General features: G+C 35.6%; 1 protein-coding gene across 2 annotated transcripts in view; it reads right to left on the reverse strand.

The window, feature by feature from the left end:
• LOC123526196 (uncharacterized) overlaps positions 1-24,216 on the reverse strand; it is a 76,856-nt gene that overhangs the window by 25,361 nt on the left and 27,279 nt on the right. For both annotated transcript variants that reach the window (XM_053520793.1, XM_045305242.2), the window contains 5 exons: positions 12,802-13,031; positions 10,187-10,279; positions 9,626-9,735; positions 8,002-8,092; positions 5,536-5,652 (listed from right to left, as the gene is read on the reverse strand). In XM_053520793.1, the coding sequence (XP_053376768.1) occupies positions 5,536-5,652; positions 8,002-8,092; positions 9,626-9,735; positions 10,187-10,279; positions 12,802-13,031 (641 nt within the window). The remainder of the gene's footprint in view (positions 1-5,535; positions 5,653-8,001; positions 8,093-9,625; positions 9,736-10,186; positions 10,280-12,801; positions 13,032-24,216) is intronic.

Here is a 24,216-nt window from a genome sequence, read left to right on the forward strand (position 1 = left end):
AAATGAGGAATAACTATTCTAAGTTTGAAACAAATCCATCAAGTAATTACAGATATAAAGTCAAACTGCATCAAAACTTTAACCAAAGTGTGAACGCAGAAGAACGCCGACATCATCGCTGGGTCGATTAAGATAGCTCTCAATACTTCGTATAGTCAAGTTAAAAAAAAATCTTTGAACTCTGATAAAAAAATTTAGGGGTCTAAGCCCTGCATTTTACACACCATCTTATCTTAATTTATTTAAATATCCAACTATGTGTACAAAAGCACAGAAGAAATATTAGGTAACCTTTGACCTATTAAGTCTGATCTAGACTTTTGAGTATGGGTGTAGGTCTTATCATCTAGTAATAGTGGATGTTTGTGCTAAGTTCTATGAATAAATATCTATTTATTACAAAAGTTAGACTAAAAATAGTGTGAAAAGTGGAAGTAAAAGAGAAAAAATCTTTGGCCTCCAAGGCTGACAAACTTCTTAGCTTTGAGTCTCAGTCTTGCATGCTTCAGAGAACACTTTCTTTGTTCTTCTGGTCTCCACTTGTGACCAAACTGAATATTACATAAGGCTTAAATAAATATAACCTTTATTCAATGTTTGTAATTGGGACTTACATGATTATCACTAAAAAGCTTCAGTAAGCATTTCCTTTATTCCCTACCTAAATGTCTTCAGGCCTGGGATTCAGTTAAGCAGGGGTGTAAAAAAAATTTTCACATCACTCGCCCTGCAGGTAGCCAGTAAAATCTAATAGTCCTTAGAGAACAGTCACTTACCCTAACAATTGACATTTATAATACTGTCACTTTTATGAAAGGAGTCGCCCTACAGGTAGCCAGTAAAATCTACTAGCCCTAAGAGAACAGTCACTTGCCCTAACAATTGACATTTAAAATACTGTCACTTTTATGAAAGGAGTATTATGTACTATAAGTAAATTTCAAATGTAACACACAGTAGACATTACTACTAGTCAAACTAGAAAATGCTTTTGTAAAAAAGCGCATGTCTCCCCCAATGCAAAGTCCTATAGGCAAGAAGTCAATAGGGGTCAGGAGCGAAAGTCAAAGAGACACTGATGGTTGGCTGCAATAGGGATCATCTACTTGGCATGTCCAGTCATCCCGCTAAATTTCAACACTCTTGGCCTAGTGGTTCTCAAGTCACTGTTCAGGCTCCTGTGACCTTGACCTTTGATCAAGTGACCTCAAAATAAATAGGGGTCATCTACTCTGCATGTCCAATCATCCTATTAAGTTTCAACATTCTAGGTCAAGTGGTTCTCAAGTTATTTCCAAAAAATGATTTTACATGAACAGGCCACTGTGACCTTGACCTTTAATAGACTGACCCCAAAATCTATAGGGGTCATCTACTCTGCATGTTCAATCATCCTATGAAGTTTCAACATTCTGGGTCAAGTGGTTCTCAAGTTATTGATCGGAACTGGTTATCAATGTTCAGGCCCCTGAGACCTTGACCTTTAACGGAGTGACCCCAAAAACAATAGGGGTCATTTACTCTGCATGAACAATCATCCTATGAAGTTTCAACATTCTGGGTCGAGAGGTTCTCAAGTTATTGATTGGAAATGGTTTTCCATGTTCAGGCCCCTGTGGCCTTGACCTTTAACAGAGTGACCCTAAAATCGTTAGGGGTCATCTACTCTGCATGACCAATCATCCTATGAAGTTTCATCATTCTGGGTCAAGTGGTTCTCAAGTTACTGACCGGAAATGGTTTTCAATGTTCGGGCCCCTGTGACCTTGACCTTTGATGGAGTGACCCCAAAATCGATAGGGGTCATCTACTTTGCATGTACAATCATGCTATGAAGTTTCAACATTCTGGGTCAAGTGGTTCTCTAGTTATTGATCGGAAATGGTTTTCCATGTTCAGGCCCCTGTGACCTTGACCTTTGATGGAGTGACCCCAAAATCAATAGGGGTCAATTACTCTTTATGACCAATCATCCTATGAAGTTTCAACATTCTGGGTCAAGTGGTTCTCTAGTTATTGATTGGAAATGGTTTTCAATGTTCAGGCCCCTGTGTCCTTGACCTTTGATGGAGTGACCCCTAAATCAATAGGGGTCATCTACTCTTCATGATCAATCATCCTATGAAGTTTCAACATTCTGGGTCAAGTGGTTCTCTAGTTATTGATCGGAAATGGTTTTCAATGTTCAGGCCCCTGTGACCTTGACCTTTGACAGAGTGATCCCAAAATCAATAGGGGTCATCTACTCTTCATGACCAATCATCCTATGAAGTTTCAACATTCTGGGTCAAGTGGTTCTCTAGTTATTGATCGGAAATGGTTTTCAATGTTCAGGCCCCTGTGACCTTGACCTTTGACGGAGTGACCCCAAAAACAATAGGGGTCGTCTACTCCAGCAGCCCTACAACCCTATGAAGTTTGAAGGTTCTAGGTCAAATGGTTCTCCAGTTATTGCTCGGAAATGAAGTGTGACGTACGGACGGACGGACAGGGCAAAAACAATATGTCTCCTGGGGGAGACATAATAATATTCTCTTGTACACTGCATTTCCTTTTTAATTAAGCATATTTGATCTTCTTAAATTTCCTTTTCACAGCAGACATTTTTTTTCTTTCATTGTATTTTTGTCATCTCCACCACCCATGCAGTTGCTTTCAATGATACTTGCATCGATAGTAAATTATAAACACAGTCTAGCCCCTACCGTATTTTCCCAAAGTGTAAGGACATCATAAAATACTTAGTTACTTTCACTTTCTCAAGACTTATTTCCCGAAAAATAATTATTTTGAAAAGTGTTCCAAAAATATGGACACAATAATCATCATCCACCCCCGTGTTGAAAGCGAAAAAAAAACCATTAGCAATTATCAGTAATTATTCTGTTGATAAACTAAGTAATTGGCCTTGTTTTCATCATCAATTAACACCCCCTCAAAGAGATAAAAGAAGTGTGTCAGTATTATGGCATCTGAAGTGGAGATCAAAGCGATATAGTTGCCCGTGATTGTCATGGCATTATGTCTGATCCTACCGCCTCCGTTCTTTAAATTGCTGAGAAGAAATCAATATAAAAGTTTCTTCTTTAATTTTTTCAAAAGCGAATAAACTGACAGGTAAATGTGTCAAATGATAATAGTGGCTATCCTACCTCTGTGACCTATTTGCTCTTAAAAAATTTACATTATTGTTTGAGAAGAATATCTTACAAAGTGTCATGTCAAAAATACATATCTGTTTGCAAAAAATCATTTTACTCCAGGTATTTAAATTGCTGCCGCTTTTTCATTTATATTAAACATTTTTCAATTCTGTTTTTTGTACTTTCTGGTCAAAAGTCTGAATTTCATGACCAAGTATGTATCATTTATTTACTTTAGAAATAAATAATTAAGATCGCGCTGTTTGAAATTTTACAAATAATGAGGGCTCCGGAAATTTGCCGGTTTGGGACCGATTTTTGACTTTTCAGACTGATTCATAAAGTAAAAAAACGAAAAAAATTGGTCCCGTAAAAATGGAGAAAAAGTATAAAAAGTATAAATTTCGGTCTGAAATCTCAATACACGATCACCTGCCAAGCAGGAAATTGCTGGTCGCACCCTCAGATAATCAATAAACGTGTCAAATGATCTCTGATTGTCACCTTGGTAATCGGTCCATAATTAGCACGTGACACAACAGTGCTCGCGCGGCACATCCTTTAATGTTTGCAGGCAGCCGACTGCAGCATGTTAAACATTTTAGACTGGTTTCCAAATGCTTCTGACTGGATCCAAATGCTTTTGACGGGGACCCACTTCTTCTATTTAGATCATTAGCCGACGGATTGCTTTATTTTGAAGATGGGTAAAAAGAAACAAATGGTCATTGCATTTAATGAGACATCACACGGGAAACCGATATAAACATTTTTTTTTTATATAATTACTTGATTTGTAAAAATTGCATGATTCATTTGGCAGTCCAGTTGAAACAAGTACAGAAAATCGTCTTTGCAACCCGACTGTACAAAAAAAATGGATATGCAAACCCGAATGATAATGAAAACCGGAGTGGCGGACCCGGCCAGCTTATCAAATCGGTCTTAAAAACGTTTCAAAATGAAATTTTGTTTACATCATTAGAGAACATATAACTTTATAAAACGCAGTTTGCTTACTGAAGTACAACGCCTGTGAAATGAAATATCCGCGGCCAACCCACGTGACCTTTTGGTATCATACACACGGGAAATTCGATCTCAGCGTTCACATAACGTACACATTTGGTCCGCGGCAGAGTACCCTAAAAATACTGAGGATGTTTGGCAGAAACTTTGTGTCCAGTAAATCACTTTGACGCATTGTATTTTATAAAATTCCGTCAAATAATGTGGAAACGTCACAAAGTATCTGCTGTGTATACGGTACCGAAGTCACGTGCATTGGCTTTTAGACTAGTTAGGTACACGGTGTCAAGAAAACAATGCCTAGGCAATTTTATCCTTGCAAGTATTTTCTCGGAAAAACATAGAAATTTAAACAAAGTAACGATCACATATAACACTGAATGACTGTTTACATTGTATGGTAACTCACGGTGACCGGTAAATTATTTTTAATGCATGACATACTTATTTCTTTATTCTATCACGTTTTACAAATATGGTATATTGGTAATACGGTGGGTGGGGTAGCGCCGATGTCGTGATTTTCATTTCGGACCGATAGAGTTCTCAAAATTTCCGGAGCCCTGCAAATAATTATATGAAAATTCGATGTTTTTACAGAATTTTGCCTACATTTCTGTCGATATCTTATTAAAATTGTTATAGATTTCGAACTGTGTTACTTCTCAAGCCGTGCTGAAAATCTGAAGCAATTATATTAAAAAATGAATGCACTATGCGCGCTTTTTTGTGTACTTGATGATAAACAAAAGCAACGGTAATGGTAAACTAGATATTACTATAGATTGCACGTGCTTGTGGAATGGAAAATTACCGGCATGCTGTTTTGATATCTTTAAGATTAGCGGGTAAATTCCAGTCTATCCAGGTAATTTTTTGCGATGTAATTTCTGAATTTCGTAAAATTATGACGTAAAAGCCATTTGCCCGGTCGGTCATGTATACAGCGAAGTCCACTCGTCCTATCCAGACTTTAACTCACCAATGCGAGCGGGCGAGTGGAATTTTACACCCCTGGTTAAGTAAAGTCCACTCGTCCTATCCAGACTTTAACTCACCAATGCGAGCGGGCGAGTGGAATTTTACACCCCTGGTTAAGTAAAAGAATCCTGAAAATCTACTTTCCAAGGCCTGAATGTCTTTTTTCAAAATACATAATAAGGAAATTCTGAAATCAAAAGCCAAAAATCAGGACCAATCTTGAGAAAACTCGGGCCCGTTATCATGTTAAGCTTTCGTCTGTTCACTGTTCCTGGATATCATATAGAGCTTCAATAAACCTCTCTTTTATTATCTTTTTTTATGTGTGACCAACCTGGATTTCATGTAATCCTATTGTTCTCTATTTCCACTTGTGACCTACCTGGATATCATGTAAAGCTTCAGTAAACATTTCCTTTGTTCTCTCTTTCCAGGCTATCTCTACCTCTTTGTGACATGCCAACAACAACGATCTTAACTGACCTGTTATCTTCTGAAGCTGTGGTCATAAAGTATAGAGATTAAAGTACTGATTACAGCATACAAAGAAATTCTACAATCCACAAGACTGTTACCAATCAATAAAAGTCCCCAAGCATAGGTGACATTTGTCATATTTGCTGCCATATGAACCGCATTTTGATATTGAAATTTAATCAATTGAAGAACCTACACATTTTCCATATCACCTTTAAGTCGGGTTTCATGAAAATAATTTTTTACTTTGAACGCAAGGATCTATCTTTTGTGACAGACAGAGGGACAGACAGACTGACCTGTATACTCTATACATTCATTTCTATAACTGAAAAACTCTGTTATGTTTCTTTCATTTGCAATTGCAAGCCGATGTTGAAAGCTACAGAAAGGGTGCACAACTAGAGTTGCTTTTGAGAAAAGCGCATGTCTCCCACAACTGCCTAATCATCTAAATAGCAAGTCAGTCTTTATATACTGTTTACTCACTACAAATATACCTTTGAAGAGTAAAAAGGCCGATTTTGGGTAATTCAAGGGCCATAATTCTGGAGTGCCTCAGGCGATTTGGCTAGTTAATATACCTGGTTGAGGAGTTATGGTCAAAATCATTTGGTTCAAGTTTGGTGAAGATCGGGTGAGAAATGTTGGACTTAGAGCACGGACGAGAATAAAAGGGCCGATTTTCGGTAATTCAAGGGCCATAATTCCAAAGTGCCTGGGCCGATTTGGCTAGTTATCGAACTTGTCCGAGGACTTATGGTCAAACACATTTTGTTAAAGTTTGGTGATGATCGGATGAGAAATTTTTGACTTAGAGCATGGACAAGAGTAAAAAGGCTGATTTTCGGTAATTCAAGGGCCATAACTCCAAAGTGCCTGGACCGATTTGGCTCATTATCGAACTTGCCCTACTAGAGCGCATGCACATTCATCAAGTCAAAAGGACTCCTATACTACTCAGACTGCATGCACATTCCTGGAGCCAAAAGGACCCCTATAGTATAGGGGTCCTTTTGGCTCTAGGAATGCGCGCCTAAAATCTGAGCATTTTTCGCTAATTCAAGGGCCATAATTCCGAAGTGCCTAGGCTGATTTGGCTAGTTATCGAACTTGGCCAAGCACTTATTGGCAGACATATTTTGTTGAAGTTTGGTGAAGATCGGATGAGAAATGGTCGACTTAGAGTGCGGACAAGCTTTGTGACAGACAGACAGACACACAGACTGGAGTAACTCAATATGTCTCGCACACCACTGTGTGGTGGGAGACATAATTAGTTGAGTAGATATGTCACTGAAATATGAAAGGCCGCAAGTTCAATCCCTTGGTGGCACCAATGTTTTTCACACAGCTCAACAGAAGACAAGGATTATTATGGGGAAATTGTCAGTTACTTGCAGAGGAATAGTCAATACTGGTATAGTAATCAAGAACAATGGTTAGGTTATCTGGCAGCTGTTATACAGAAAAACAGTGTGAAATCCAAAAAAGACAAACAAATATTTACAGAATTTATATGTAAAAATAGAAAATGAATAAGCAATGATATTGTATGTCTACATCCAAGTCAACGTTTGGTACTCTTTTCATAAGAAGTTACCTTCCATCCTGCTAAAGTTACATATAACTGCCATCTAAAAAATAACTAGAGCTGTTTTTGAGAAAGGGCATGTCTCGCACAACTGCCTAACACTTTTTGGGGCATTAATGCCTCATATTCTACTATACACATGATAAGTAGTATATGAGTCATTTATGCCCAAAGACCTGAGAGAATTTTGGTAATTAAAGGGCCAGAATTGTGAAGTGGCTGGGCTAATTTGACTACTGTAAAACCATTTAATTTTGTGGGCATGAAATTTCGTGGTTTTGGTCAAAACGGCAACTTCGTGGTGATATGATTCCTTGATTTCAACTTTTGAACATAAAATGAATTTGAATTTTATTTGTTTGTGGGGATTAAATTGTGCGGACTGACTCAACCAAGAAATCCACAATAATTAGTCCCCCACGAACATTAATGATTTCACAGTATTTATAGGACTTTGTTGAGGACTTATTTTATAGGACTTTTTCGAGGACTTATTGGCAAAGACATTTTGTCCAAGTTTGGTGAAGATCAGATGAGAAATTCAACCTAGAGCGCAGACAAGATTGTGACAGATTAGAACAAACAGACAGGAGTAAACCAATATGTCTCCCACCGCAGTTGTGTGGGAGACATAATTCATCCAGAAACTGAATGTCTGACTGAGCCTAACATACTTTCTCTAACTGTAAGACCATTTTTAAAAATAGAAGCAAACAAAAACATTTTTCAAGAGTTTTCTAAGTTATGTTTTATTAAGAAACAGTGGTGAATGATTACCTCATCACTGGAAGCTTTTGCACACTCCTGGAAGATTTCAGGCTGGGTCTCCTCTAATGATTTCTCCAGCCATGCCATGTTGGCCTCAGACCTAAAATCAACACATTACATCCAAATCTGAATAACACTTGCCTGAATATTTGTACAAATTACATAAGATTTGTATATACAGATCTACTGTAAAATCAGATAATCTGATACATGAAATTTGGCAGTTTTGTCAAAAGGCTAACTTTTGACAAAAAAATGAATGGAATCTCATTCTGTTCCTTGAAATATAATTTGAGTTGCACCATGAGAAAACCAATATAGTGCTTTTGCAACCAGCATGGATCCAGACCAGCTTGTGCATCCTTGCAGTCTGGTCAGGATCCATGCTGTTCACTAACAGTTTCTCTAATTGCAAAAGGCTTTGAAAGTGAACAGCATGGATCCTAATCAGACTGTATGGATGCGCAGGCTGGTCTGAATCCATGCTGGTCGCAAACACACTATTTTGGTTTTCTCATGGTGCAGCTCATTTCGCAGATTGATGCGACTATCTGAATAATAATGAGCTCACAGGTGAAAAAATCATTAATAAAATATAGATTTTTTTTTTCTTAATCAAGGGTCAACTGTTATTCAAGCAAACATGTCCATTATACAGATTTTCTGTGACCTTGTAGTCATACACATTTATTTTGAGTTCTAAGATTGCTTAAGGAATGAGGTACTTAATTTACAAACTGAAATATAGCAATTTTGACTAATTCATCGGCACTGTTCACTTTTACATTCTTAGAAAGAGACATTTTTGTTGTTTACACCGCACTCGACGACACTGCTTTAAAATAAAATACTGCCAGTACCGTACCATCAATATTAATTCCCAACTAATTGATTTACGCATGCATTGAGTGCATCATATCATATCATCCATGCAGTCTGGTCTGGATCCAAGCTGGTCGCAAATGCAATATGTTGGTTTTCTCATGGCGCAGCTCTGCTGAGTTAAACCTAGGTTTATTGAATACCCTTCAATGCGTATGTATGTTGAATATGGGAGAATTAATGCCTACCGTGCTGTTACATAAAGCATCCAGATGATTCAGATTTTGTTTACACTAGTAAAAAGTCATTGCGTGTGTTTCTATAATTTCATATACGTTTTTATCCGCTAAAAATTATCAGACATGCGTATATGCATTACATCAAAGCGTAATTTACGCTAATACGCATCTTATCTGGAGCCCTACATAATTCTTGCAAAAAGCAGGATGGAGTTATGTTCCTTGCTGTTCAGAGTCAGTTATTGATGGTGAACAAGTGTTGCAAGTTTTAAAGCAATAGCTTTGATACTTTAGGACAAAAGCTGACATAAACATAAAACTTAACCAGGCAATGCTGATCGACAATAACTCATTCCCTCCCCCCCCCCCCCCAACTATCAGGTGAGCTGAAAATAATAATTCAAGGGCCATAACTGTGGTACTATTTGAGCGGTCTTGTCTATAATGGAACTTGTTCAAAATCTTATGAGTATATAAATTTAGTATTATAAGTTACATAAACAACTGTCCAATCCATATAAAAGATTTAAATGATATTAAAAAGTGCTCTATGCAGTGGAGATTGTTCTTACTTCTCTATCTGTTGTGTGATGTTGGCCTTCAATCTTTTCTTGGCTTGTACAATAGGGTTCAATGTAAGTTCAGCATGCAAGACTTCCGTTAAATCGTCTACATCTATCCTCTACAAATAAATATATTACAACTTCTGCAATTGATTCTAAGCAAAATAACAGTTTCAGAAAATTCCCTACAAATGAATTAACAACAAAAGAAACACCCTGTCACGCTGCAGAATTCCTTTGATTATTTAGTTCGTTCAAAGAGTGTTCAGACTAAAGACAATGTTTAATGTTACAGCTTAATAGTTAAATGTATGGTCTTTTCATTTACATCCCAACAGACAAATCATAAAACAATCAAAACTTGCATGTATACATTCTTACTTCTAAATCAAACAATATTTCGCGTTAAAATCAAGACTATGAAAATAAGCCAAATATGAATATTGACAAAACCCCTTAATGTTCTTATTACCGTGTGTGTCTTTTCTAGAGAAGTAGGAGGGAGCCCAATAGGACCATTAATGCACAAGTCATATTCACATTCTAAGTATCATAAAGCCTACAACTTACTGGTACAAATATTGTACTACATCTTGCTCCCTGGATCTTTGAAGACAGAGTGAATGTCAGCTTGAAGAATGATTCCAGTGACAATGGACCTTCCTGTAACATTAATAACAACTACAGGTTTTTAATCAGAAAATTTCTTAACTCAGTGATTTTTTTGGCCGTATTTAGAGCCGAAATTCAGCCCCATTCCCCTGTTCAAAAATTATGTTGTTCTCCCCTATTTCTGAAAAACAATTCCATCCAATTCCCTTTTCTTTTCTTTTTCTCTTTACATATCCCAACCAACAAAACCCTTTCTAGATGTACATGACAATGTAAACTGTACCATTTTAAACATAAGACAAATGTGTTTAAATCATTTCCTTTTACAGTGAAACATATTTATGAAAAATACTGCTTTTATCACGACACAATTTTCCCCTGCTTACAGGCCCCGCAACCATTCCCCTAAAACTTGAGAAAAAAAACACTGTCTAAGCAGTATGATATACAACTACAGATACAACAAGAGCTGTCCGTAAGACAGCATGCTCGACTTTTCTCAGTGCTTGATTCTGAATTAGAGCTTTGCCAGTAAAAACTTTATAAAACTTTAACCAAAAATCTAAGTTAAAAAGTGCATAACTCTGTCAAAATTCAAACAGAGTTATGTGGTTTGCTTCTGCTGGTGTAGACTTTGAAAGTAAATAACTATTTTAAGTTTCAAGTCAACAGCTTTGATAGTAACAGAGATATTTGACTTAATGAAAACCTTTTACCAAAATTTCAAGTTAAAAAGGGGTACAACTCTGTCAAAGTTCAAATCAGAGATATGGGGATTGTTTCTCCTGGTGTGGACTTTGATAGTAAATAACCATTTTAAGTTTCAAGTCAATAGCTTTGAAAGTAACAGAGATATTTGACTTTATCAAACAAGAGGGCCAAGATGGCCCTTGGTCGCTCACCCGAGAAACACACAATAACAGTGTAAACATGTTTGACCTAGTGATTTCATGGAAAAAAATATTCTGACCAATTATCATTAAAATTGGAGCAAAAATCTTGAGTATAAATAAGTATTTTCTTTGATTTGACCTAGTGACCTAGTTTTTGACCCCAGATGACCCATATTCAAACCTGACCTAGATTTCATCAAGGCTATCATTCTGACCAAATTTCATGAAGACCAATTGAAAAATACAGCCTCTATCGCATATACAAGGTTTTTCTTTGATTTGACCTAGTGACCTAGTTTTTGACCCCAGACTACCCATATTCGAACTTGACCTAGATTTCATCAAGGCAACCATTCTGACAAAATTTCATGAAGATGAGTTGAAAAAATTTAGCCTCTATCGCATACACAAGGTTTTTCTTTGATTTGACCTAGTGACCTACTTTTTGACCCCAGATGACCCATATTCAAACTTGACCTAGATTTCATCAAGGCAATCATTCTGACCAAATTCATCAACCTCAATTGAAAAATACAGCCTCATTGCATACAGAAGGGTTTTCTTTGATTTGACCTAGTGACCTACTTTTTGATCCAAGATGACCCATAATCAAACTTAACGTAGATTTTATCAAGGCAATCATTCTGACCAAATTTCAAGATCAATTGAAAAATACAGCCTCTATCGCATACACAAGGCTTTTCTTTGATTTGACCTAGTGACCTACTTTTTGATCCTAGATGACCCATATTCAAATTTGACCTAGATTTCATCAAGGCAATCATTCTGACTTAATTTCAGGAAGATCAATTGGAAAATATAGCCTCTATTGCATACACAATGTTTTTCTTTGATTTGACCTAGTGACCTAATTTTTGACCCCAGATGACCCATTTTCAAACTCGGCCTAGATTTCATTAAGGTTATTATTTTGACTTAATTTCAGGAAGATCAATTGAAAAATACAGCCTCTATCGCATATACAAGCTTTTCCTTTGATTTGACCTAGTGACCTACTTTTTAAACCCAGATGACCCATATTCGAACTTGACCTAGATTTCATCAAGGCAATCATTCTGACCAAAATTCATGAAGATTAATTGAAAAATACAGCCTCTATCGCATACACAAGGTTTTTCTTTGATTTGACCTAGTTTTTGACCCCAGATGACCCGTTTTCAAACTCGGGCTAGATTTCATCAAGGTAATCATTCTGACCAAAATTCATGAAGATTAACTGAACAAGAGGGCCATCATGGCCCTATATCGCTCACCTGTCATCATTGCAAAAAATCATAATCAAGATCAATCAAAAGAATCATGAGAAAATATAGTTGAAATTTTCTTAAAGGTACAGATATGTCAAAATACACTTATAAATTGGAGGTACCATCCATGTTGTACCACTGGAAAGTGGTCTCGGTTTTTCCCGACGGCCAATAATAAAAATGTTACTAAATAAGCTATTTATAGTAACATAAAAGGGAAGTAATTAAAAAAAATTATTGTAAGTGAACAAAAGAAGGATCTGCCAAATAAAAACAAGAGCACTGCAATGCAACGCAAATGCAGAGCAATATACACACAAAACAAAGTCATATGACCTGTGACCTCTAAGTGTGACCTTGACCTTGAAGTGAGCCATCCAAAACATGCGCTCTGCACATCGTTTCAACTTACTGGTACAACAAAAGAAAGAGCAAATGACTTGTTTGAAAACATGGACAAGTTGACACTTGAATTGTTTCGGGTATCATTTCCACTACTGTGTGTCTCATTGCTCTCTTGAACTGTCGTAGACACTGGCTCACTGTGAACTGTTGAGTTCTTATCACTGCGTGTTTCATTGCTGGAGTTGGAGACACAAAAGTCATGGTGCAAGGTATCTGGCATCTGTTCATCATCTATACCTGTATCATCATAAAAAAAAATTTCTGTATCATCTGACTGATTTATGTTTGACACAAATTTTCTTATACCCACTATCAGATAACATAACACAATATTTTCACAGAACTATATATCATATCGGTGAAATACAGAGCAATTAAATCATCTGAATAGGTAACCAGCATCTATATAGATGCCGATATGTTATAGAAATTTAAACATATAATTAACAAGCAAATTCGATGAATTGGTATCCCCCGCCGAAAGGGCTTGTGGTGAGGAATGGCAAAAAAATATATCCGGCAAAAAGTTAAGGATGTTACTAAGAAGCAAATAATTTCAATAGTCATAATCAATTCAACAGAAAATGAATGCTTTTTTTGGTTTGTGGGGGGGGGGGGGGGGGGAACCAAGGCAAGGTGTGATGACCAGGTGTGGGTACACAACACCACATGTTGATAATAAATATTGATGGAAAACTAAAAATGAAAAAAAATGGGTGGTGGTGGTGGTAGGGGGGATGCATGATCGGGGTGGTGGGCATGACTCAGTGGGGTGGAGGTGGAGGTGGGGGAACAGTACAACTTTGCATGTTGATAAATATTCATGGAAGGTTTGAAAATTTTCTTTTAAAAAGGAATGAATTTTTTTTTTTTTAAATTTGGGGTGGTGGTGGGGGAGGGGGAGGGGGAGGGTGTGTGTGACCAAGGCAAGGTGTGATGACTGGGTGTGGGTACACAACTTCACATATTTATAAATTCTACCAGCTTGTTACTGAGAAATGGCTGCAGAGTCTGACATGGATTTTTCATTAAATCAAGGGCAATAACTCTAAGGGAAATTGACCAATCAAAAACAAAATTGAAGGGCATCATTGCAGTATGTTGGTGCATGTTAATTTCAAGTTTTATGAAATTCTACCTGATAGTTACTGATAAATGGCTGAGGACGGACATTTTGAGGCATTTTTCATTAAATCAAGGGCAATAACTCTAAGGGAAATTGACCAATCAAAAAAAAAAAACTTTGCGGGCATCATCGCAGTATGTTGGTTCATGTTTATTTCAAGTTTCATGAAATTCTACCTGCTAGTTACTGAGAAATGGCTGCGGAAGGACGCATACATGCACGTTCGGACAACGCCATTTCAATACCCCACCCGATTTCATTGGCAGGGGATATTAAATGTATAATGTACACTTATGTATTTGGCGTTCAGTGGGACTTTCTTTAAACAAGAGGGCCAAGATGGCCCTAGGTCGCTCACCTGAGAAACACATCATAACAGAGAAACATGTTTGAACTAGTGATTTCATGGAAACAAATATTCTGGCCAATTTTCATTAAGACTGGACCAAAAATGTGGTCTCTTGTAGGGCTGGGACGATTTCCAAATTTTGAAACCGGTTAATCTTTTGTATGAAATCAAATCGAACCAGTTAATCGGCTACCATATTTAAAATGCTATTTTCTTTCCTAACGACCATATGAGGGTACTTCCAGCTGCTAATTTCAGTAGGAACTTTCGTTTGCAAGCAGTGTACATTTTGGTGTATTTCACTTTAGATATATCATGACAGGCAAACCCGAGACTTCTGTATTGATTATGTTCAAGTTGATGTAGTTTAGCGGAAATATACTGCGGGTCTATGTGCTGGTTAAAGAAATGTATAAAGATAAGGTACCAATTGTGATGTTTGTTGTTTGAGAGCGATTAGCCGTTTTGCAAAATTGAAACCAGTTTCACCTAGTAATCGAATCAGATCCGATTAACCGAGTAAATGTCCCAGTCCTAGTCTCTTGAGCTTAAACAAGTATTTTATTTGATATGACCTAGTGACCTAGTTTTTGATCCCAGATGACCCATATTCAAACTTGACCTAGATTTTATCAAGGCAATCATTCTGACAAAATTTCATAAAGATCAATTAAAAAATACAGTCTCTATTGCATACACACAGTTTTCTTTGATTTGACCTAGTGACCTACTTTTTAACCCCAGATGACCCATATTCAAACTCGACCTAGATTTCATCAAGGCAATCGTTCAGACCAAACTTAATGGAGATCAATTGAAAAATACAGCCTCTATTGCATACACAAGGTTTTTCTTTGATTTGACCTAGTGACCTAGTTTTTGACCCCAGATGACCCATTTTCGAACCTGGCCTAGATCTTATCAAGGTTATCATTCTGACAAAATTTCATGAAGATCAGTTGAACAATATAGCCTCTATTGCATACACAAGCTAAATGTTGACAGACGACAGACAGACAGACAGACGACAGTCGCCGGACAAGGAGCGATCACAAAAACTCACCTGAGCATTGCTCAGGTGAGCTAAAAATGTAATCAACAGACTCTGTCTCTGGATCATTGAAATGAATGAATGACAGTTGATCTTACTCATAATACTAATTGACAGTAAATGCTAAAGACTTTGTGTGTTGCAGAAACTGTAATTTCCTATCAATTGAAATCCTCTCGAAATTGGTAAAATGACTGCCTAAATTTGGACAAAGCTCACAGTATTAGCCGTTCTCCAGCTGCTAAAAGGGCAAATATCAAAAATTCAGTGTGAGTTATATTTCATTGGTACTACCAGTTAAGTTCATACTCTAAGAAACACGTCAAAGAAATTTGGGCAGTTTTGACCAACTAAATTGTTGGCAAAATTAGATTATATTTTTTTTACACGAAAATTGCTGTAAGGTAACCAAGCGAATATGCTGATAATCCAGAGTTACGGCAGAGTACATGTTATTGTCACAAAAATGTTCCAGTTCACGTAATCTAGTGGGGAAGAGAATAGGGGTGCACTTAAACTGCCTAGCTAAAGCTACTGCAGTTGTAGGGAAGTGGTAGAGTGTCTGCTTTAGGTGTGAGAGGTCTTCGGTTCGACTGCATGTTTTTGCTGTTATCAGACTGTTCCACATGTTCTATATTTTTAGCGAACAGTAATCATGGATCATTATTTAGCAACCCAGATCACAGCTGAATGTTAAATCAAATGCCCCCAAATAGAAAATATTCAATATATTACAGGGCTCGCGCTAGTGGGCGACTTGAGCGAAATAGGCGCTCTAGAACTTCAAACTTCGCTCAAATCTAACCTCAAAGCGAAATGCAAGTCGCCCGATTTTCTTTGATTTCCGCACTCGCTAATTACTGCTACCCGGACTGTTGACAATTTATACGGTGTCATAATAAGTGCCGAATACACAAACACACGCTGGTAGCATAATTTAAGCTCCGCCTACTTCAAGTACTTGCGAGATTTTCCTGAGAAGTGTGAAAGCGAATCAAATTTTCCGATACACAAGAGTCTATTGTGTTCAGCCAATAAGCGCCGTGTTTACGTCTTCGACACTTTGCGTTAATTGTCAACATGTTCGAGTGCAAAAAAACCACAACGTTTTATTAAAGAAACTGCTGATTAACCATGCGATTAATTGGAATACGGTACACAATTATTTGTTATCTCTGATAAAAGAACGACATGTAATGTATTAACTACGTTAAATTGACTTCCATCGATGAATTTATTTGAATATGTATTTCTAGTTTACACATTTTACTTTCAGTTTTATTCGAGTGAGATACTGACATTCCTCGGTGAATGACTTGGTGTTAATAATAAACACTTAATTAATACAAGATATAACCAAAATTCGGCGGGTTACATTTACAGCATCGGCTTGAATTTTGAAAACAACTTTTTTCAGAATTTTGTAACGAAACGATAACCACTGTATGGGAAATGATCTAACTAAGAAAATGAATGGTCACATCAATGTTTTTTATCAAGAAACAAGAAAATTACAGCCACCTTTCGAATCACTCAACATCATTGCAGTAGAAAAAGTCTTCCCACTTCTCCCTAAAGTCTCCCCACTTCTCCCTAAATCAGCTTGAGGGAGAAGTGACTTCTCCCAAAAATTTGGACCTAGCTAGACCCCTGTATTATGTCCCTTTGATATTTTTGCTCTCCATTTTCAAGAAGAGTTATATTTCCTTGATCACAAAATTTTCTTTTATATGAAAATATTAAATGCTCATAACTATACACTTCTGGTTAAAATATTGTCAATATATCTATTTTTGAGAAATATACGGACATTTGCCTTCATTTCAAATCTTTTTAACTTCATACCTATGATTTGAAAAAAAATAGGTACTATCTCTAACTTAAATGCCTTTGAATGTGTTTGTTATGAAAAGAGCATTATATATAAATCTGGTATTATAATAGTTCAATACATAGTATTACCAGGAAATGTAAAATAATACAAAAATTAACTGTAATTCTTGGATAATACTCTTATGACATCAGTAAATACAATACTTACATGCTATTTTTTGTAATCAGGATTTAGTTCCAAACAATCAGATAGCTCAACAATAAAAAATAAGTCAAAAATTCTGTCTTAGTGCTGTGATATCACATGTACAATTTTCATATTTTTTTCCTCACCACCACTATGGAAGATCTTTGAATGAATATATTTTGTTATATATTTACCATAAACAATGTAAGATAATTAGTCAGACAGTCTACAGAAACGCATATTGACCCATTTATGTTTTTTTTATAGTTATACAAAAGGTTCTATCAGGAATTACATATTAATATTACAAAAAAAAAAATATTGCATGTTTTGTGTGATTATAATAATTTATCGTTATACCCTATTTCCTTTTTGACATCTATTTACAACTTCAGCCTTCACCAACTGGACAGTTATTATGTATGAGCGATAAAGAAATTCAATGTTGTTCCTCAATTTATATTTTTATGCAATTTCACATTTGGTTTTACTTGTGTTAAATTTTTTGTAGATTAATAATTTGTTATGTATTATTGTCTTAAATATAGATTTTCATATACAGACGTGATTGTTTCTACAATTTATGTAACCATGTTTATACATGACTTGTGTGTATCTACTTAATGATATATGCCTCATGTTCTAGCCTTACACTGGCAAAAAGTGCATGTACAAAAATTAGGGATTTTTATTGAAAGAGTAAAGAGGCCTTTGGCTTTGCCAGGAAATAGAGGAATAATAGTTGACCTCACTCCTCAGCCAAACCTGCTATTAATTACTTGACGTTGAAGGTTTAAAGTGATTGAAATAATTTTGTAGCTATTTAAAAGGTCACATATGTTTAGAGATCCAGGTCCCTACCTGCAAAAAGGGTCATAGTCATACCCAGGGACCTTTCTTCAAATTTGGGGAACGGGGCCAGTCCCTCTGGCTCTGAGAGGGAATTTTCAAGTCATTTTCATATGAAAGGGGAATTCTTTTTTGTATATTTCTGTCTGTCACAACATACTGGTTACAATAATTAATGTTTACACAGCTTTTTCTAGTGTAAGATTTACATAATAATGTTTAATAATTTTAGCAGCAAACTACAAAAGAATTGTTATGGGGTAATTTTTTCAACATACAATTTTGGAGGGGGAATGTGTCCCAAAAATGTTTTATTAAACTCTAGTCACTGCCTTAATAAAATTTCTGTGACTTGTAGAGGGCAGTAAGATACTATGCTGTTCTTCCAAATTTTACGAGTTTTTCTAAAATAAAATAACTGTCCAATTTCTGAAATAAAATATTTCTTTAACAGTATACAGGTTTTGTGCATATACCATATTTATTTCAAGGAAATTTCCAAATTACAAACATACGTTTAAGGTAATGGACCCGTAATAGTGTACCTCCTTTTGAAGAGTATTCAATTCCTTTGACTAAATATTCAGGAGGGTATATTGAATAAAGCTGAATTGTATTGAGGTTCAAGCCACACTTTTCCTTTATATTTCTTTTTTTTCTAGTAAGTTAAACTGTTTTTCAAGACTAATTATTGATTTATTGTACAAAAGTGGAACATTTTCATTTGATAAGCAATTTCTTGCTGTTTAAGTGAGTTTTACCTCTGACACAGAAGATTTAATGAATCAAGAACCATATCTGCTCTAAAACCAATGAACTTGAAAATGTTGATGATAAAACTAGCTTTGGCAATGATAATTTTTGTGAAGTTTGATGTAAATCTGCAAGGAACAATCAGAAAATTTGCACAAAAAAACTTTGTGACATATAGACAGAGAGACTGACAAAGGACAGCACTAAATGAGTATATCTCACTGGGTAGGAGACATAACTCTATTCCTGTTTACACTAACAGATTTTTGTATGCTATATTTTTCCCTGTCTTTCTTTCCAGAAAAATGAAAACCCCTATGACAGCATTCTCTTTAACTTTGTTGTTTGGACTGTGTTGCTATTCAATGATACCAAGAACAGAAGCATTCAATATAGAACGTATGCAGCAGGCATATGAAGCAGGAGATTGTTGCTTCTTTATCAACTTCTCCGGTGGTTGCCAATCATCTGGCTTGGTGTGTATAAATCGCACAGACAGGTGGGGATGCAGGTATGTAATTTCTCCACTTATCATTGTTGTTGCATTAAAAATCTGCTGAAATTTGCCAAAATGTTGGATTTTGCCACTTTTTTTAAAATGACCATTTCAACTTCAGTATTAATTAAGTATTAATCTTTTTATGTGTTTTAGATTTCTTTCATAAAACATAAACTAGTCTTTGTAATAGCACTAGTTTCTGCCAAATCAGTAACATGGTTTTAATGGATTACCACTTTATCATGAAAGATCAAGATTTATCCTACTAAATTTCTAAAACAGACTGGTATGTCAATCAATTCAGGCAGTACCATTTATTATCCGAAGGGGTGTGCATTGAAAATTTATTCACTGAATAGAGAATAGCGCAGTCTTGGTCTGCACTGGTCACAAAGTTAAAATTACTTGTCACTAGCACAGAAATGCTAAGATATCTTGAAACTTTTTTTAACGAGGTATCAACAAATACTAGTAAAATTGAAATTTTCAAACTTCTGTCACCCAAAATGGTTAAATACCCTTATCAAAATCATTTCTGATCTCAGAACTAATCAAAATATTTTGAAAATTTAAAAAGTTCTGATTACTACCCTCTGATGTCTTTTAAGTGGTATATATAATAAATTATGCATTTAACCCTTAGCCTGCTGCAGGCGAATTTAACAGCCTTTGCAAACAGCTTGGAACCAGATCAGACGCCGATTAAATCGGCGTCTGATCAGGTTCCAAGCTGTTTGCTACTCTGACAATATTTCTTCCAATTTTGGAGCAAATTGAATGAACTTCACAATTTTAGCAGATGACATTTCCAGCAGACGACAATTTATCTAGCATGCTAAAGGTTAAAGAAAGAAAACCTTGTACCAGTAATGGAAAAGGTGAATCACAAACTGCTATCACCAAAATGCTATGTATATAATCATAAGAATTTTCCAACATATTTTTTTTACTTTCACAATTAAAACAAGGGGGCCATGATGGCCCTGGATCACTCAACTGACTTTCACAGCTGGACTGGACAATTTTGGTAGAAAGTCATCAAAGGAACATAGCTGTGAAATTATTTTGAAATCAGGCAAATTGTTTCAAAGTAGTTGATTTTCAAAGTTTTCCATGAAGTCATGTAGCAAAAGAAATAGCCTTTCCCTGGTTGCAATGTTTAAAAAAAAAACAACAACAGAAACATCTTAAGAATTTGGTAGAATTAAACTAAGGACCATTTGTGTGAAATTATTTGATACAGGACCAGTAGTTTATGAGAAGAATTTTCAAAGTTTTTCATATAGCCATGTAGGGAAAACTAGTGACAAAAGTAAGTAGCTGTACAGAATAATCCAAGGTAGATTTCTGTGGAATTATTTGAAATAGGGCCAGTGGTTTCAGGGATTTTTAAAGTTTTCCTTTTGGATGCTACGGCAAGCAAAATTTTGAAGGAATGAAGAATTTGTAATCAAAAAATATTCTTGTGATGTTTGATTAACTTGGCTTTGTGGTTTAAAAAAATTGTGAACAACCAGACTTTGTACCACCAGATTCTGTATGACCAGACTCAGTACGATGAGATTCTGTACGCCCTTACTCTGTACCACCAGACTCAGAATGTCCAGACTCTGTACCACCAGACTCTGTATGACCAGACTCAGTACGATGAGATTCTGTATGCCCTTACTCTGTACCACCAGACTCAGTATGTCCAGACTCTGTACGACCAGACTCTGATTGACCAGACTCAGTATGACCAGACTCTGATTGACCAGACTCAATATGACCAGACTCTGTACAACCAGACTCAGTATGACCAGACTCTGTATGACCAGACTCTGATTGACCAGACTCAGTATGACCACACTCTGTACCACCAGACTCTGTTTAACCAGACTCTGATTGACCAGACTCAGTATGACCAGACTCTGTATGACCAGACTCAGTTACGACCAGACTCTGTACGACCACAGGATGATGATGTACAGAATGATGAATAGTACAAAAAGCTAAGCATGAGCACCTTTTCTGTAAACTTTCATCCATATATAGGTAAATATATAGTGTTTCTTTTTCTAATTTCAAGTGCATGCCAGTAGAGCATGCTCAAAAATACAGAGATGAGATTTCAGCGGAAGGAAGTTTTTAAAATTTAAAAGTGGTGTACATATACTTTTGTTATTTTTTATATAAATATTAAAGTATTCCCATGTGGTCAATCATATTTAAGCAACATCTCATGACATTTTTCTTTTACTTTTCTGTTTTTGATCTAATATATCTCTCAAGGAATGAAAAAGAATATTACGCACAGTTATATTTTTCAATGTAAATCCCTCAACAAATCTAATGCAATTGTTTTAATATTAATCTTTATTAATATCATACCTTAAGCAAAGCATAGTTATCATATTAATTTCATACTTCAGCTAAAAAATTCTTAGTTGATCAATGGGGATTGAAAGTGAATATCTAGCATGCAATATGCCCTCAGTGAACATGAATAAAAATGTTTAAAACAATTCAATTCTTGTACCATTGTGGGCACATGTTATATGAACACCAAGTTTTTATAAAATATAAAAATAGTAAAATCGAATAAACTTTGTAACAACGATTATATAATTATGATTGTATGTGAGTGTATATGTTATTAATAAATACATGTTTTCATTTTATATGTTTAATTGTATTTCATTATAAATGTTTTTACAGAAATTAATTTTGATTAAGTGACAGGTTTGATAGGAAACCCCTATTATTCTCAGTTCTTTTAATACATAAGTATGAAGTCTAACCCAGATTGTCAATTTAACAGGTTGGAAGCTATTTTTGTCGTTTTTTATTTAGCTGGTAAGGTGTGAAGTCGTGGGAAAATGTTGTGACATTTTTATTGGTCAGATTTTATACTGTAGTTCTGAGATTTTATTTATTATTATATTTTTGAAGTTTCATTTTGTTATGCTTAAGATAGAACTTTGCTAAATAACATAATTTCTGTCTTGGTAAAACGTTTGATAAGAAAGCATTGCAAAATAATACTTTATCTTCACCTAAAGGAAAACTTGGAAATAATACAATGTTGAATAATCTGAAATTAATTTATTTGTCACAAACAGTTAAAAAACTTTATGTTAAATCTAAAGGAACTTTGTGATAAAGCTAAAGGAATGTTCATATTGTTAGAACTATTTCATGTTGGGACATTTTGCTACATAACAAAAATAAAAGAAATTTTAAAGAAGACCTATTCTATTGTTGTCACTTCTATGAGTTCAATAACTGCTTCTACACTCTACTCACTTGAAGAAGAGTGGACCCTGTGACCCAGCAGGCAGTACACCTAAAGTGCAAAAAGGATATCTTTCCTATAAGTATGCAAAAAGGAGTTTTGTATGTGAGAAGAAGATTTTTTTTAATTACTGAATATAGTGATTTTTTTTTCAAACAGTATGAATAACATGGTTAAATCATAACATCTAAACAAAAAACAACAACAAAAAACGAAAACAAACAAACAAATTTCAATGTTATAATGAAAAAATCTTTGACACTTTATATAACCATGATCTGATGAACCCCTTTTCGCATATGGAAAATCTGTGTGAAAAGGAGTTATATTTCATGAAGGCAATCATTCTGACCAAATTTCATGAAGATTAATTGAAAAATACAGCCTCTATCACATACACAAACTAAATGTTGACAGATAGACAGATGCCGGACACCAGACATTGAGCGATCACAAAACAGGGTTTTTTTTCGGCCGTTTTTATAGCCGGTATTTGGCTATATTCCCAATGCCAAAAAGTATGTCTTTTTCCCAAAATGAGTGAAAAAATTCCCAATCTACCTCTGAAAAAAAATTCTTCAAAATTGCACAAAAATTGACCAAATTATGGACAATTTTGTAATGGAAGTCTGTTAAAGAGGTTGTACAATGTGAAATAAGTGTATGAGAAAGTGCTTAAACACATCCTTACTATATTCTATGGGACTAAATATTTCCCAGTTTGGAACATTTACACGTCAAAATTCCCAATTTTGGGGGTATAGGCTATGTTCCCAAATTAGCTAGAAAAAACCCTGCAAAAACTCACCCGAGCATTGCTCAGGTGAGCTAAAAATCAAAGTTAGATGTTAAATGAAACAAGAGGGCCATGATGGCCTTATATATGGCTCACCAGAGTTGATCTGGCCTACTGACCTAGTTTTTGACCCCACATGACCAAGAGTTGAACTTGACCTAAAGATCATCAAGACAAACATTCTGACTAAATTTCATAAAGATTTGGTTACAACTGTGGCTTCTAGAGTTTTCACAAGCTTTTAATTTGATTTGACCGGGTGACCTAGTTTTTGACCCCACATGACCCAGGTTCGAACTTGACCTACAGATTATCAAAACAAACATTCTGACTAATTCTCATTAGTTTCAAACTTAAATTGTGGTCTTGTGTGGAGTCCGAGTATTGAAAAGATTTTCCTCTAATCTGGCCTAGTGACCTAGTTTTTGACCCCACATGACCTAGTTTTGAACTTGACCTAGAAATGATTAAGACAAATATTCTGACCCAGTTTCATAAAGATTGAGTCACAAATGTGGCCTCTAAAATGTTCACAAGCTTTTCCTTTGATTTGAATATGTGACCTAGTTTTTGACCCCACATGACCCAGATTCAAATTTGACCTAGAGATCATCAAGCAAAACTTTCTGACTAAGTTTCATAAATATTGGGTCACAACTGTGTCCTCTAGAGTGTTCACAAGCTTTTCCTTTGATTTGACCAGGT

Source organism: Mercenaria mercenaria, chromosome 1, assembly GCF_021730395.1.
Source record: "Mercenaria mercenaria strain notata chromosome 1, MADL_Memer_1, whole genome shotgun sequence".
Lineage (NCBI taxonomy): Eukaryota > Metazoa > Mollusca > Bivalvia > Venerida > Veneridae > Mercenaria > Mercenaria mercenaria.